Below are 12,340 nucleotides of genomic sequence, written 5' to 3' on the forward strand. Positions count from 1 at the left end.
GCAGCCTCTGCCTCCAGGGTTCAAGCATTTCTCCCACCTCAGCCTCCCAAGTAGCTGGGATTACAGAGCGTCTGCCACCATGCCCGGCTAATTTTTGTTAAGATGGGGTTTCACCATGTTGGCCATGCTGGTTTCAAACTCCTGACCTCAAGTAATCCACCCGCCTCAGCCTCCCAGAGGGCTGGGATTATAGGCATGAGCCACTGTGCCCGGCCATAAACACTAGACTTTATTTGGAGTTTACCAAGTATTGGTAGTAGTATATTACTGTTAACTAAACTTTATTTGGAATCTTCTATTAATGTTTTCTTTCTGTCCCAGTATCCAATCCAAGGTACTGTATTATGTTTAAATGTAATGTGTCTTTAGTCTTGTCTGTGACATTTTCTGTCTTATTTCTTTGTTTGCATATTGCCAACTGGACGTTGATATCTCCAACTCTAATCTAGTACTCCAGGATTTATTCTATCCTTTTTGCATCTGTAACTTCCCTCTCAGACAGTGAGGAACTTAGTTCCTACTATTCACTATTCACCTACTTACTTGTTCTGTCCCAGTAAACATGTAAAACAGTTTCGTAATTGTTAATTCATACCCCTGTGAGAAATATATTAACCAATTAGAGTGCAATTTTTTTTTTCTCTTTGAGACAGTGTCTCACTCTGTCACCCAGGCTGTAGTGCAATGGCGCAATCTCAGCTCACTGCAACCTCTGCCTCTAGGGTTCTAGCAATTCTCCTACCTCAGCCTCCTGAGTACCTGGCATTACAGGTGTCTACCACCATGCCCGGCTAATTTTTTTGTATTTTTAGTAGAGATGGAGTTTCGCCATGTTGGGCAGGCTGGTCTCGAACTCCTGACTTCAAGTGATCCACCTGCCTCGGCCTCCCTTACCTTTCATCTCATTGTTCATGTTGAGGTTGAGATGAATCATATCTAATTCAGTCTCTTTTTCTATATGTAATTATTGCCGAAGTAAGCTTTTGTGGAATCCTGTATCAACTCATGCCATTCTTTTCTAAATGTGATATCTTTTTCAATTTTTTCCCTTTGTGGAATTCCATATATAGTTAATATATATATTAAATAATATACATATTTTCTAGGATTATAGGCGTGAGCCACTGCACTCGGCCTAGAGTGCAATTATAAGTAGTGTCTTTTTGTCTTTATCCTTATAACTTCTAGTTAAAACACCATTTGCTGAAGTTACTTAGGCCAGCTTCTCTTTTTCCCCCACCTCCTTTGGTGTCGTTATGCTGTACAGTTCTAATATAGTTAGGTTCGTTTCTCACAGTATGCATTCCATCTTAGGCTACCTCAATAGCCTGGTTGATATTTATACATATTTTTTCCTCATTTGATGTACATTGAAGTTCATTCTTTGTGATTTTTACAGTTCTGTGGGTTTTATCAAATGTATAGAATGATGTATTAGCAATTACAGTACCATACAGAACAGTTCCTTCACCCTAAAATTTCCCTATGCCTACATTTTGTTGTTACTGTCCTTCCCCGCAGTCCTGTGGCAACCATTAATCTGCTTTTTGTTTCTATAGTTTTACCTTTTCCAGGAAAAACATTATACATATGTATCCTTTGGGGTCTGGCTTATTTCACTTAGTAATACATTTAAGGTTCATCCATGTTGTTGGATGTATCAGTAGTAATTCCCACTTATCACTGAACTGTCGGCATACCATAAGAATTCTTTATATATTCTGGATACAAGTTTTTGATCAGATATGTGATTGCAAATATTTTCTCCCCTCAATCTGTGGCTTGTCTTTTCATTCTCTTTATTTTTGTAGAGCAAAATTTTTAAATTTGGTAAAGTCTAAATTAATTTTTTATAAATGTATTATGCTTTTGGTGTTGTGTGTAAAAACTTATTACCCAATCCAAGTTCATGAAGATTTTTCCCTAATATTTTTTCTAGAAGTTTTCTAGTTTTATGTTTTTACTTTATTATTAATTTTTTTGTAGAAACACAGTCTCGCTAAGTTGCCTAGACTTGTCTTGAACTCCTGGCCTTAGGCGATCCTCCCGTTTTTGGTCTCCTAAAGTGTTGGGATTACAGGCATGAGCCACCATGCCTGATCATAGTTTTACATTTAGATCTGTGATCCATTTGAGTTAAGTTTACATAAGGTTTGAATAGGTGTAACTTTTTTTGCATGTGGACGTTTAATTGGTCCAGCACCATTTGTTGAGGACTGTTTTTCCTCCATGGGATTACCTTTGCCTCTTTGTTAAATCTCGATCTTGAGTAGTATTTTGTCTTAATTAACCTTTGAAATCTTATGAATTAAAGCTTTGATTTTATTTGGTAATACACATTATCACAATTTTTCCCCTACCAGTTTCTCCTAAGTCCACTGTCTATCCAATCTTCAGTGCATCTTCAGTCAATTCAAAAAGGTGAGAATTGTTACTGTTTTAAAGTTCAAGCCTTATGAATTACACAGGTCCTCTGGGTCTCTTTTTCAGTCTCGTGCTACTTAATTTGGGGAGTTTTTTTTTTCTTCCTCACTAAGGGGAATAGGAGAATAATATTGAGAATAGGGTGATGAAATCAGTCCCTCATGGAAACATAAGAACTTAAGAGTTGAGAGATGGAAAAGATCTTTATATGCTTGAGTAAGAGTAATTGCTAACATATAATACCTTACCCGTAATAAGTAGCTTTTGTATCTATTATCTTAATTTTCACAACAAATTAGAAGGTAGATACTATTATTCTATTTTTAGCCTAAGAAACTGTTAGTAGTTTAGCTACAGTTGCACAGCTATTAGATGCTAGGACCAGGACTAGAATCTATATCTGAACCAAATGCCCATTAGGTTATATTGCCTTCCCTGGGTGATAGTATAGTAGCTACAATTTAATAAGCATTCACAACTTCATGATGTAGGTACCATTGTTACCCCATTTTGTAGATGAGAAAGCTGGCTGGAGGAGTAAGTAACTTGCAGCAGCTTAATGTTATCATAAAGTGTAGCTGAAGCTACCAATATCGTATTCAAAACTAAAGACTGCAATGGGGGAGGCACGGATGGATAGGGAGCATGATAGGCAGCACAGCTCTGAAAAAGTAGTTTCTTATAGTCTAAACATCTTCCTAAGTAGCTTTGATCCTTCTCTCTCCATTTGATTATAAATAACTCCAGATATTAACTAAGGAACTTCCTGGCTACATTTTCCTTACTCTCAGAGCACCTCACCTTAAATTGCCTCAGTGACTAGGTTGAGTGGGCAGCTTTTCCTCTTCAAAAGTTTGTTTCTAGTTTTTCTCACCTTTCCCATTTTTCACCTGTGTTGTCATCTTTCATGACCTTTTATTGAAGATGGGAGCTGTCTTAGTTCATTTTGTGTTGCTATCACAGAATACCTTGGACTAGGTAATTTATAATGGACAGAAATTTATTTGGCTCACAGTTCTGGAGGCTGAGAAGTCCAAGATCAAGCAGCCACATCTGGTGGGTGCCTTCTTGCTGCATGATCCCATGGCAGAAGGCAGAACAAGAGAGTGTACATGAGAGAACAAGAGAGCTTGGCTTGCAGCCTCACGTCCTTCAATAATCAACATTAATTCATTCATGAAGGTGGAGCCATCATGAGCTAAACACCTCTTATTAGGCCCCACCTCCCAGAACTGTTGCACTGGAGATTAAATTTTCACACATAAATTTTGGGGGACATGCTCAAACCATAGCAGAAGCCTACCACAATTAACTGATAAAATGTATACTAATTTAGTCTAGTATAAAGAGACAGGCCAGGGTCTGTGGTTCACGCCTGTAATCCCAGCACTTTGGGAGGCCGAGGTGGGTGGATCACCTGAGATCAGGAGTTTGAGACTAGGCCAACATGGTGAAACCCCATCTTTACTAAAAATACAGAAATTAGCTGGGAATGATGGGGCATGCCTATAATCCCAGCTACTCAGGAAGCTGAGACAGGAGACTAGCTTGAACCCAGGAGGTGGAGGTTGCAGTGAGCCAAGATCATGCCACTGCACTCCAGCTTGGGCGACAGAGCAAGACTCTTGTCTCAAAAAAAAAAAAAAAAAAAGACAGTGGGATACTATTTGTTAAATAATATGATATTGCTATTTTTGTAGGCTCCAAAATGTCAGTTATCAGCAATTTGAGATTTAATCTGTTACTTCAGATAGATTACAGATTCTCAAAGTGCTTAGTCTCACATTTGTTTTTTGGTTTTTAAAATTCATTCAATGAACATTTAGAGAGTATCACATGCTATTGAGCTATACTGAGTTCTAGAGATGTGAAGATAATTAATGTGGTCTACTATCGAGGTTATGGTTAGGGGAGGGTAGACATTTAAACAAGTATAGTATAGTGTTACAATTGCTAAAATGGAAGCAAAGAGGTGGCTGTCACGCACGCAGGGTCAGGGAGAGCTGAGTTAGCAAAGGCTGCATAAGGTGAAAAGGGTCAGTAACTTGGACAAGTGTTTTTTCATAGTGTAGGTAGCAGCCCATTAGTAGTTCGTCAGACCAGTTTAGGGTGTCATATCTTGTGACAGTTACTATGGGACTGAACGAAGGAGGACGAACACAGAAATGAAGACAAAGACAAAAGGATCTGTTTAAAGAAGGGGTTGGGAGCTTCTTGCTTCTAGTGAGCAAGGGCCCTGAGCTTCTACAGCCTTTCATATTTATTGGGTAGAAACAGCAGGGAGGAGGAGGTAAAGGTCAGCTGCATGATTTATCACAGGTTCACATGATTGTTAACAAGCTTCAAATGTGACTGTAGATAATGGCAAGAAACACTGTGCCTGGGCATGACTGCCCTCAGCATTCCTTCTGGGTGGCAGACGCAGTTGGTCAGTTTGCCAGCAACCTGCATTCATGAGAACAGTTTGCTGTTTACTCATATGGCCTCCAGTGGTATACTGAATTGGTCACAACGCTCATTCTTTGGGCCTCCAACAATAGCATTTATTTTTAGTGGAATAGTGTATCTCTCACACAGCAAGTATATTTAGTGAAACTTTGGTTTTATGTCTGTACTAGTCATGTGAAATGTATTTCTTAGCATAGCTTTGTCAAGTCAATTTGAAAACTACTTATCAGACAAATGGTAACAAGACAGCTTGACTTAGCTTAATGCAATAGAGCTAATGCTCCACTTTTTTTTTTTTCTACTTTATCAGGTTTTTTTTTTCCCTTGTTGTTTGAACCTCTTACTTTGGGCACCAGGGTTTTGGTTTTTTTTTTTTTCCTTATTTACTTCTACTCTTTAGGGATTTCTACTCCTTTGGTCCCTGGAAAACCAAGGTCCTTTCATTACAAGGCAAGGGTTACAAACTCAGTACCTACAGAACCAGCAGGCTAGGTGGAGACTTGGGCCAGCTGAAGAATTGCCCACTTAAAAGGGGGTGTGCTATTCTAAGTTCGAACTTGTAGATTCTTTGATGCAATAGAGGTTTAGTGATCTTACAGTGTCTCTTTTAATATTGGAAATACACATTTTTAAGTGAAATCTCTAAATTTTAAAATATTGGAGGCTAATCCAAAGTTTTAAATAACATATGGGTCAACCAAAACATATCTGCTAGCTAGATTTGGCCTGAGGGGCTCCGGTTTGCAACCTCTGTAAGTCAATCTCAGCATTCTTTCCTAATAGGTAAAGGTTGTCTCAACTACATCTATCCAGCCTAAATTTTTTTTTTTCCTTAAGAATTTCAGAGTAGTGAGATGCTGCTTTTGGTATAAGGAAAAGCAAATTTAGTAGCTTCATTGCCCAGGTAAAACTTTGCTGGGTCATAATATGATGGTGACTTTGATTTCCTGTGGATCTGTGAAGTTCAGTATTATACTTATTTCCTCCAGTACCTCAGGAATTTCTTTATAACTGTATAGGTAAATATTGTCCTAAGATTTGATAAAGCAAAAAAATCTTTTTTTAAAGGGTGAAGTCAATTTCCAAAGTGTGCATCTGTGTGCATCTGATATTGTAGAAGAAAGTCCCTGGGACTTGGAGTCAGAGGACCAGGATTTGAGTGTTAATGCTGCCCTTTACTAGTTACTTTACCTTGAGTAAATTACTGACCCTCTCTGAGTGGGCCTCAGATTTCCCATTATTCCTGTCCCTATTATCTCATCAAGTTAATGTCAGAAAGCACTAAAAATTGCAAGGTACTCTGTTAAATGTCTGCTTTCTTTCCCTTGTAATTCCTCAAAAATTATAAATTTATATATTTATCAACTTATAATATATATCAAATTATGATATTTATCAAATTTATATGATATTTATCAACTTTCTGTGTCAAGATCTTTAGGTGAAGAACAGCTTTCTGTGGGATCTATCAACTTCTTGAAACAGACCAATATCCAGAAAAATGCTAATGCCAGAGATACAAGTAAAAAAACAAAAGACCAGCTCATCATTGTGAGTAAATTCAAAACAAAGCTTCTCCTATCTAGCCCTTTACAGAAAAACTCCTGTATTAGACAGTTCAGAACTTGGTATTTTCAATGGCATTAAGCAATGTTGTATGTGACAGAATGGGAGTTATAGGTGGTGACACTGAATATTCTTGAATTTATCTGTGCTTTTCCTGCACTTTATTTTTTGTCAATTCTTGAGTCAAATAATTTTGATATTCTTTAAGAATAATTTAATATTCTTAGCCACTTAAGGAAAAATATTGTATAATTAATATAGAAATCCTAAAATTTTTGCTCTTTTTGAAATAAGGCTTTTTCAGGTCTTTAAGAGTTTCATTAAAAAGTTCTGTTGTTCGTTTTAGCTATAATTTCCACACTTTAGTCTTATCGCTTCTTAGAACCATGGGTCTAGTAAAGAATCTTGTACAAATGAATCTTTGGTTTTTATAGTGTCCATTCAAATAAACAATTCCCTTCCATCAATTTATTGCATTTTTAGATCTCTTCTCCCCCGCCGCCCCGGCCAAAGAGATGGAGTCTCACCATGTTGCCCAGGCTGGTCACTAACTCCTTGGCTCAAGTGATCCACCCACCTCAGCCTCCCAAAGTGCTGGGATTATAGGCATGAGCCACTATGCCCGGCCTGATCTCATTTCATTTTGTTTTGGGGGAGGGAAGGAGGATATAGTAACCAGACTTTCATTTAGTTTTTCTCTTGTGTCAGCAGAAAAAAAAAATTAGGTGAAATTTGAATGAATGGTTATAGGAACTTAATTTAGAGCTATTGGTGCTATATTTAAATGGGCTTCTTTTTATACCCCCCAATTATAGGATGCTGGTCAGAAACATTTTGGGGCTACTATGTGCAAGTCTTGTGGTATGATATATACTGCTTCCAACCCTGAAGATGAAATGCAACATGTACAGCATCACCACAGGTTTCTGGAAGGAATCAAATATGTGGTGAGCCAAACGATAGTCTTTCAGTTTGTTCTAAAAGTAAAACTGCTTTAAAAGAGACATTTCTTTTCCACCACCTAGCCTGAAAAGTTAACTTTTAATGATGATGTTTCAAGCTTACCTTCTCAATATAGGATAAATATTTTGTAAACACTGCATTCTGAGCAGAGCTGAACAGTCAAGATATACAAAATTCAAAGACCTGAAGAGATACCCTCTTCCCACGATAGTGTTGTCTTTATGGATAGCCTTAGAAAAAATAACCTTTCCATGACTTCTCCAGGTTTTTTCTGAGAGGAGAGGTCCCACCCATTCATTAAATACCTTTCAAGTCCCAACACATCCTATCATTGGCCCTACCTTTATGATTGTACCTGCTACTCATTCCTTTTCCCCTATTTTTATTGCCATAGTTAATACGTTCACAATGTTTTTAGCCTGTTTATTGAAACAGCTTGCTTTCTGGGTTCCCATAGTGCTACCAGAAATAATGTTTTAAAACATAAGTCTAGGCTGGGCGCGGTGACTCACTCCTGTAATCCCAGCATTTTGGGAGGCCGAGGTGGGTGGATCACCTGAGGTCAGGAGTTTGAGACCAGCCTGCCCAACATGGCGAAACCCCGTCTCTACTAAAAATACAAAAAATTAGCCAGGCGTGGTGGCAGCCACCTGTTATCCCAGCTACTCAGGAGACTGAGGCAGGAGAATCACTTGAACCCAGGAGACAGAGGTTGCGGTGAGCCGAGATTGCGCCATTGCACTCTAGCCTGGGTGACAAGAGCTAAACTCCATCTAAAAAAAAAAAAAAAAGGCCACAAATAAAACATAAGTCTAGTATGATTCTACATACTTCTCAAAAGAAAAAGTTCCCACCAGCAGTTTGGTGCTCTTTAATCTGGCCTCAACCTTTTCTATATATATGCATATAAAATATATACAAAAGAGAAAGTGTATGTGTGTATAATTTAAATTCTTGCCCTCTCTGATATCTCTACATCAGCCAGAAAGTTCTAAAACATAGGTTCTGACATTGTCTGCTTCACACTTGACAGCTTTCTGTTGCACTAGGAATAAAACTGAGACTCCTTACCTTGGCCAGCAGATCTCTTCATATCTGGCCCCTGCTCACCTTGTCGCATGACACAGTCCCTCTCCAGCTCTAAGCTCCTGCCACTGGAATAAGCCACATCTCTGATGAAGCCAGACTATACTATATTGGATTTCTTTCTTTAATTTGTGGAAACATACTGGGCGTGTTATCTTTTATATATTTTGTATGTTATTCCTGTGTTACAAATACATTCTCCCTGTCCCTTTTTTTAAGGTTTGAATTTATATTTTTGATATAGTAATACTTTCACTTGATTCGAAATTCACAGAATGCAAAAGTATATCCAGTGAAGTGTTTCTCCATACCCCTTCCAGAAACCTTGTTCCTCTATCTATAGGCATCCAGCATTCACAGGTTCATCTATATATCTTTCAGAGATATTTTCTGCATATACAAGCAAATACCATTACTTGGATTTTTTTTAACCTTTTTAGGGTGTATATTGCTACAAAGAAAACAAAATTTTTATTTAGCTAATTTGTGACCTTGGGTTTCTTAAGTCAGGAACATCATCTCAGTCCCAAAATTAGTAAGAAGTTTTTCCTATATTTAAAAAAAGTATAGCTATAAATTTTATATTTAGACCTTTAATCCACTGGAAGTTTTTCAAGACATAGTGTCCGAGATGGATCTTAAGTTGATATTCTTCCTAAAGGACTGCAAAGTGTGCCAACATTACTGTTTGACTGGTTTATCTTCCACACTGATTAGCAATGCCACCTTTAATGCATACCAAATTCCCACATATAAATGGGCTTGTTATTGCTTCTGCACCATCCATTATTTCCTATGCCAGTGCCATACTTTTACAAACGTAGCTCCATACTGTATTTGGATGTATGGTTAAGTTCCCTTTCATCCTTCTCTGTAAAAAATATCTTGACTTTTTCTGCACATTTACTCTTTCAAATTAAAAAAGGAGCCTATCATGTTCCCCCCAAATAAAAAATCTATTCTAATTTTTATTGAAAGTAGTCAAACTAATGCCATTTATTTCTAGGGAAAAAAATCTTAGTATAACTTAGAAACTTAGTATAGTACATGCTATAATATAAACTTAGTATATACTATAATATAAACCTAGTGTATACTTAGAAACTTAGTATACCTCTGATTGATTCATATCTTTGATGTCTTTCAGGAACATTTTATAGTTTTGTCAATATGGATCTTACTAATTTATTTCTAATATTTCAACCTCATTTTTTTCAGTCAGTCAGTTACACCACTTTTTTTTTTTTGCCATTCTCTACACCTTTGCTTATTCAGTTAGTTGCCTTAGCCTGAAGGCAAGTTAACCACCTTCCCCATTATGCTCATTGACATCTTACCAAGGTTTTTAAACCCTTTTCAAGTACCATAATACTTCAGTATCATTCAAACACTAGGGCCACATGCCAAAGCACTATGCTGGGGATTGAGATTAAAATAGTTGTAAGACTGTGCCCTTCCGTGGTCTTGTTAAACATAAGGGACAAACATATAAGGACTTTTATTTAGCCTTTTCTTGGAATTTGGCTTATTCTTCTACCCCTCCCCTACCTGCCCTCTAGTCTCAAACTCCTGACCTCAAGTGATCCACCCGCCTCAGCCCTCCCAAAATGCTGGGATTACAGGTGTGAGCCACCGCACCGCTACCTCTTTACCTTGTTTTATAATCATATGCATGTCTCCAGATAGGATATAAGCTTGTTGAGGCCAGGTACCTGTTTTAGGCATCTTTTATTTCTCTTCCCACATTACTTTTAGTTGGATTTCATCTTTTTTAAATATCTGTTACTGTTTAGCCTTTTGTCTTCTGCACATCAAATTATTTAATGTTGGTTTTTTTCTCTTCACAAATTAAACTGTGACCCTTTTTTCCTTTGGCAGGGTTGGAAGAAAGAACGTGTAGTAGCAGAGTTTTGGGATGGGAAAATCGTGTTGGTTCTGCCACATGATCCAAGCTTCGCTATCAAAAAGGTATGGAACATTATCTTTTTAACTCTTGCATTTCCCCACCCCCAAGAAATCAACCTATGTTGAAGTGCACACTGCCTTTGCTGACAGATAATTCACTTGGGTACCTGCTTAATGATTACTTTCGTAGCAATTTATACAAAACTAAACTTAGAATTGTTGGACAAAGGAGTAAAGAAGGCAGATAAGGCTCCATAGCTTATCTTTTATGTTCATCTTTCCCTTGTGAAAGATAAACTAAGCTTTCAGTTTGAGAAATTAATGGTCCCCAGGGTCTATTTCTTATATTGGTGTTGCCTGTGTTTCTGAGGTTGGATGTCTAGCCACCATGAATAATGAATAAAGCTAAAACAAATCTGTTTTAATGCTTTCTGTTCCTTATCCCTCCCAGGTGTCTGAATTTCTGCTGAAAGTGATCTTTAAAATAGATTCTTAAAACCTTGTTTCCACAGTAGCAGCTACATGCATCAATAGTGAAATAATTTTGGGGGTGTATCAATTTAAGAAATAGAAATTAAAGACACTAAAGTAACAGTAATCATACATTTTGTGTATATAAATATGTATAGTTTCTATTGTACTTTTTAAAACATTCACCTGTCTTGGTTTTTAAAATCATTAGGTAGAAGATGTCCAAGAACTTGTTGATAATGAATTGGGCTTCCAGCAAGTTGTTCCTAAATGTCCAAACAAAATAAAAACTTTTCTTTTTATATCTGATGAAAAGAGAGTAGTTGGGTGTTTAATTGCAGAACCCATCAAACAGGTATGGTATATTTATTTTAAATTATTGGCATAATTTGCGGGCAAAATAAAGAGAAAAGTTGAGAGAAGTCTCAGTGTTTAAGATTGCTACCATTAATGACATTCTTCTACTGGAATATCCTTGACCTTGTGGATAATTGAAGTTATTTATTTCCATTAATATTTGGAATTTTGCTTTATATAAACAGGATAGGTAAGCCAGTCTTATGTTCATGTAATCATTTCCACAGCTGGACTATAAAGTATAGTGATTTTAAGTAAGCAGATCTATAAACCGAAGTTTTTAAACATGTGGCTTAGTGAACGTTAATATTTTTGGCAAAATAGTCCCCTTAATTAGAATCTAATTTGGGTACTAATTAGCAATGTTCTAGAAGACATAGTTTTTCCTTGTGTTATTAGAAGTTGGAGAGAAAAGCAACTTGTTTGTATTTTTGCCAGTATAAGTGATCAGTTTGGCCTTTTCCTTCTCCCTCAGCTTTATTAAGGTATAACTCACAAATAAAAATTGCAAATATTTATAGTGTACAATGTGATATTTTGATATAGGTATACATTGTAAAATGACTAAATCAAGCTAATATATCTTTCACTTCACATACTTATCAACTTACTGTGATGAAAACATTTAGATCTACTCCCCTTGCAATTTTCATTTTCTTCTTTTTCTTTCTTTCTTTTTTTGAGACAGAGTCTTGCTTTGTTGCCCAGGCTGGTGCGATCTCAGCTCACCACAACCTCTGCCTCCTAGGTTCAGCCTATTCTCCTGCCTCTGCCTCCCAAGTAGCTGGGACTACAGCCGCGTGCCACCATGCCTGGCTAATTTTTGTATTTTTAGTAGAAACGGGGTTTCCTATGTTGTCCAGGCTGATCTTGAACTCCTGACCTCGTGATCTGCCCGCCTCAGCCTCCCAAATTGCTGGGATTACAGGCATGAGCCACTGTGCCCGTCCTCTAGCAATTTTCAAGTATACATTAGCTATAGTCATGCCGTACAATAGATCTGCAGAATTTATCCTAACTTAAGCTTTGTACCCTTTACCAACATTTCCCCATTTCTCCCATCTCTCACTCCCCCACCCTCTGGCAACCACCATTCTACTGTGCTTCTATGAAGTCAACT

At 37.3% G+C, this 12,340-nt stretch overlaps 1 protein-coding gene across 2 annotated transcripts in view; it reads left to right on the top strand.

Annotated features, from left to right (window-relative positions):
• ESCO2 (establishment of sister chromatid cohesion N-acetyltransferase 2) overlaps window positions 1–12,340 on the top strand; it is a 29,342-nt gene that overhangs the window by 7,772 nt on the left and 9,230 nt on the right. For both annotated transcript variants that reach the window (XM_033229374.1, XM_033229379.1), the window contains exons 5-9: window positions 2,364–2,421; window positions 6,306–6,423; window positions 7,254–7,385; window positions 10,366–10,455; window positions 11,075–11,218. In XM_033229374.1, the coding sequence (XP_033085265.1) occupies window positions 2,364–2,421; window positions 6,306–6,423; window positions 7,254–7,385; window positions 10,366–10,455; window positions 11,075–11,218 (542 nt within the window). The remainder of the gene's footprint in view (window positions 1–2,363; window positions 2,422–6,305; window positions 6,424–7,253; window positions 7,386–10,365; window positions 10,456–11,074; window positions 11,219–12,340) is intronic.

Source organism: Trachypithecus francoisi, unplaced genomic scaffold, assembly GCF_009764315.1.
Source record: "Trachypithecus francoisi isolate TF-2019V2 unplaced genomic scaffold, Tfra_2.0 Contig01440, whole genome shotgun sequence".
Classification (NCBI taxonomy): Eukaryota; Metazoa; Chordata; class Mammalia; order Primates; family Cercopithecidae; genus Trachypithecus; species Trachypithecus francoisi.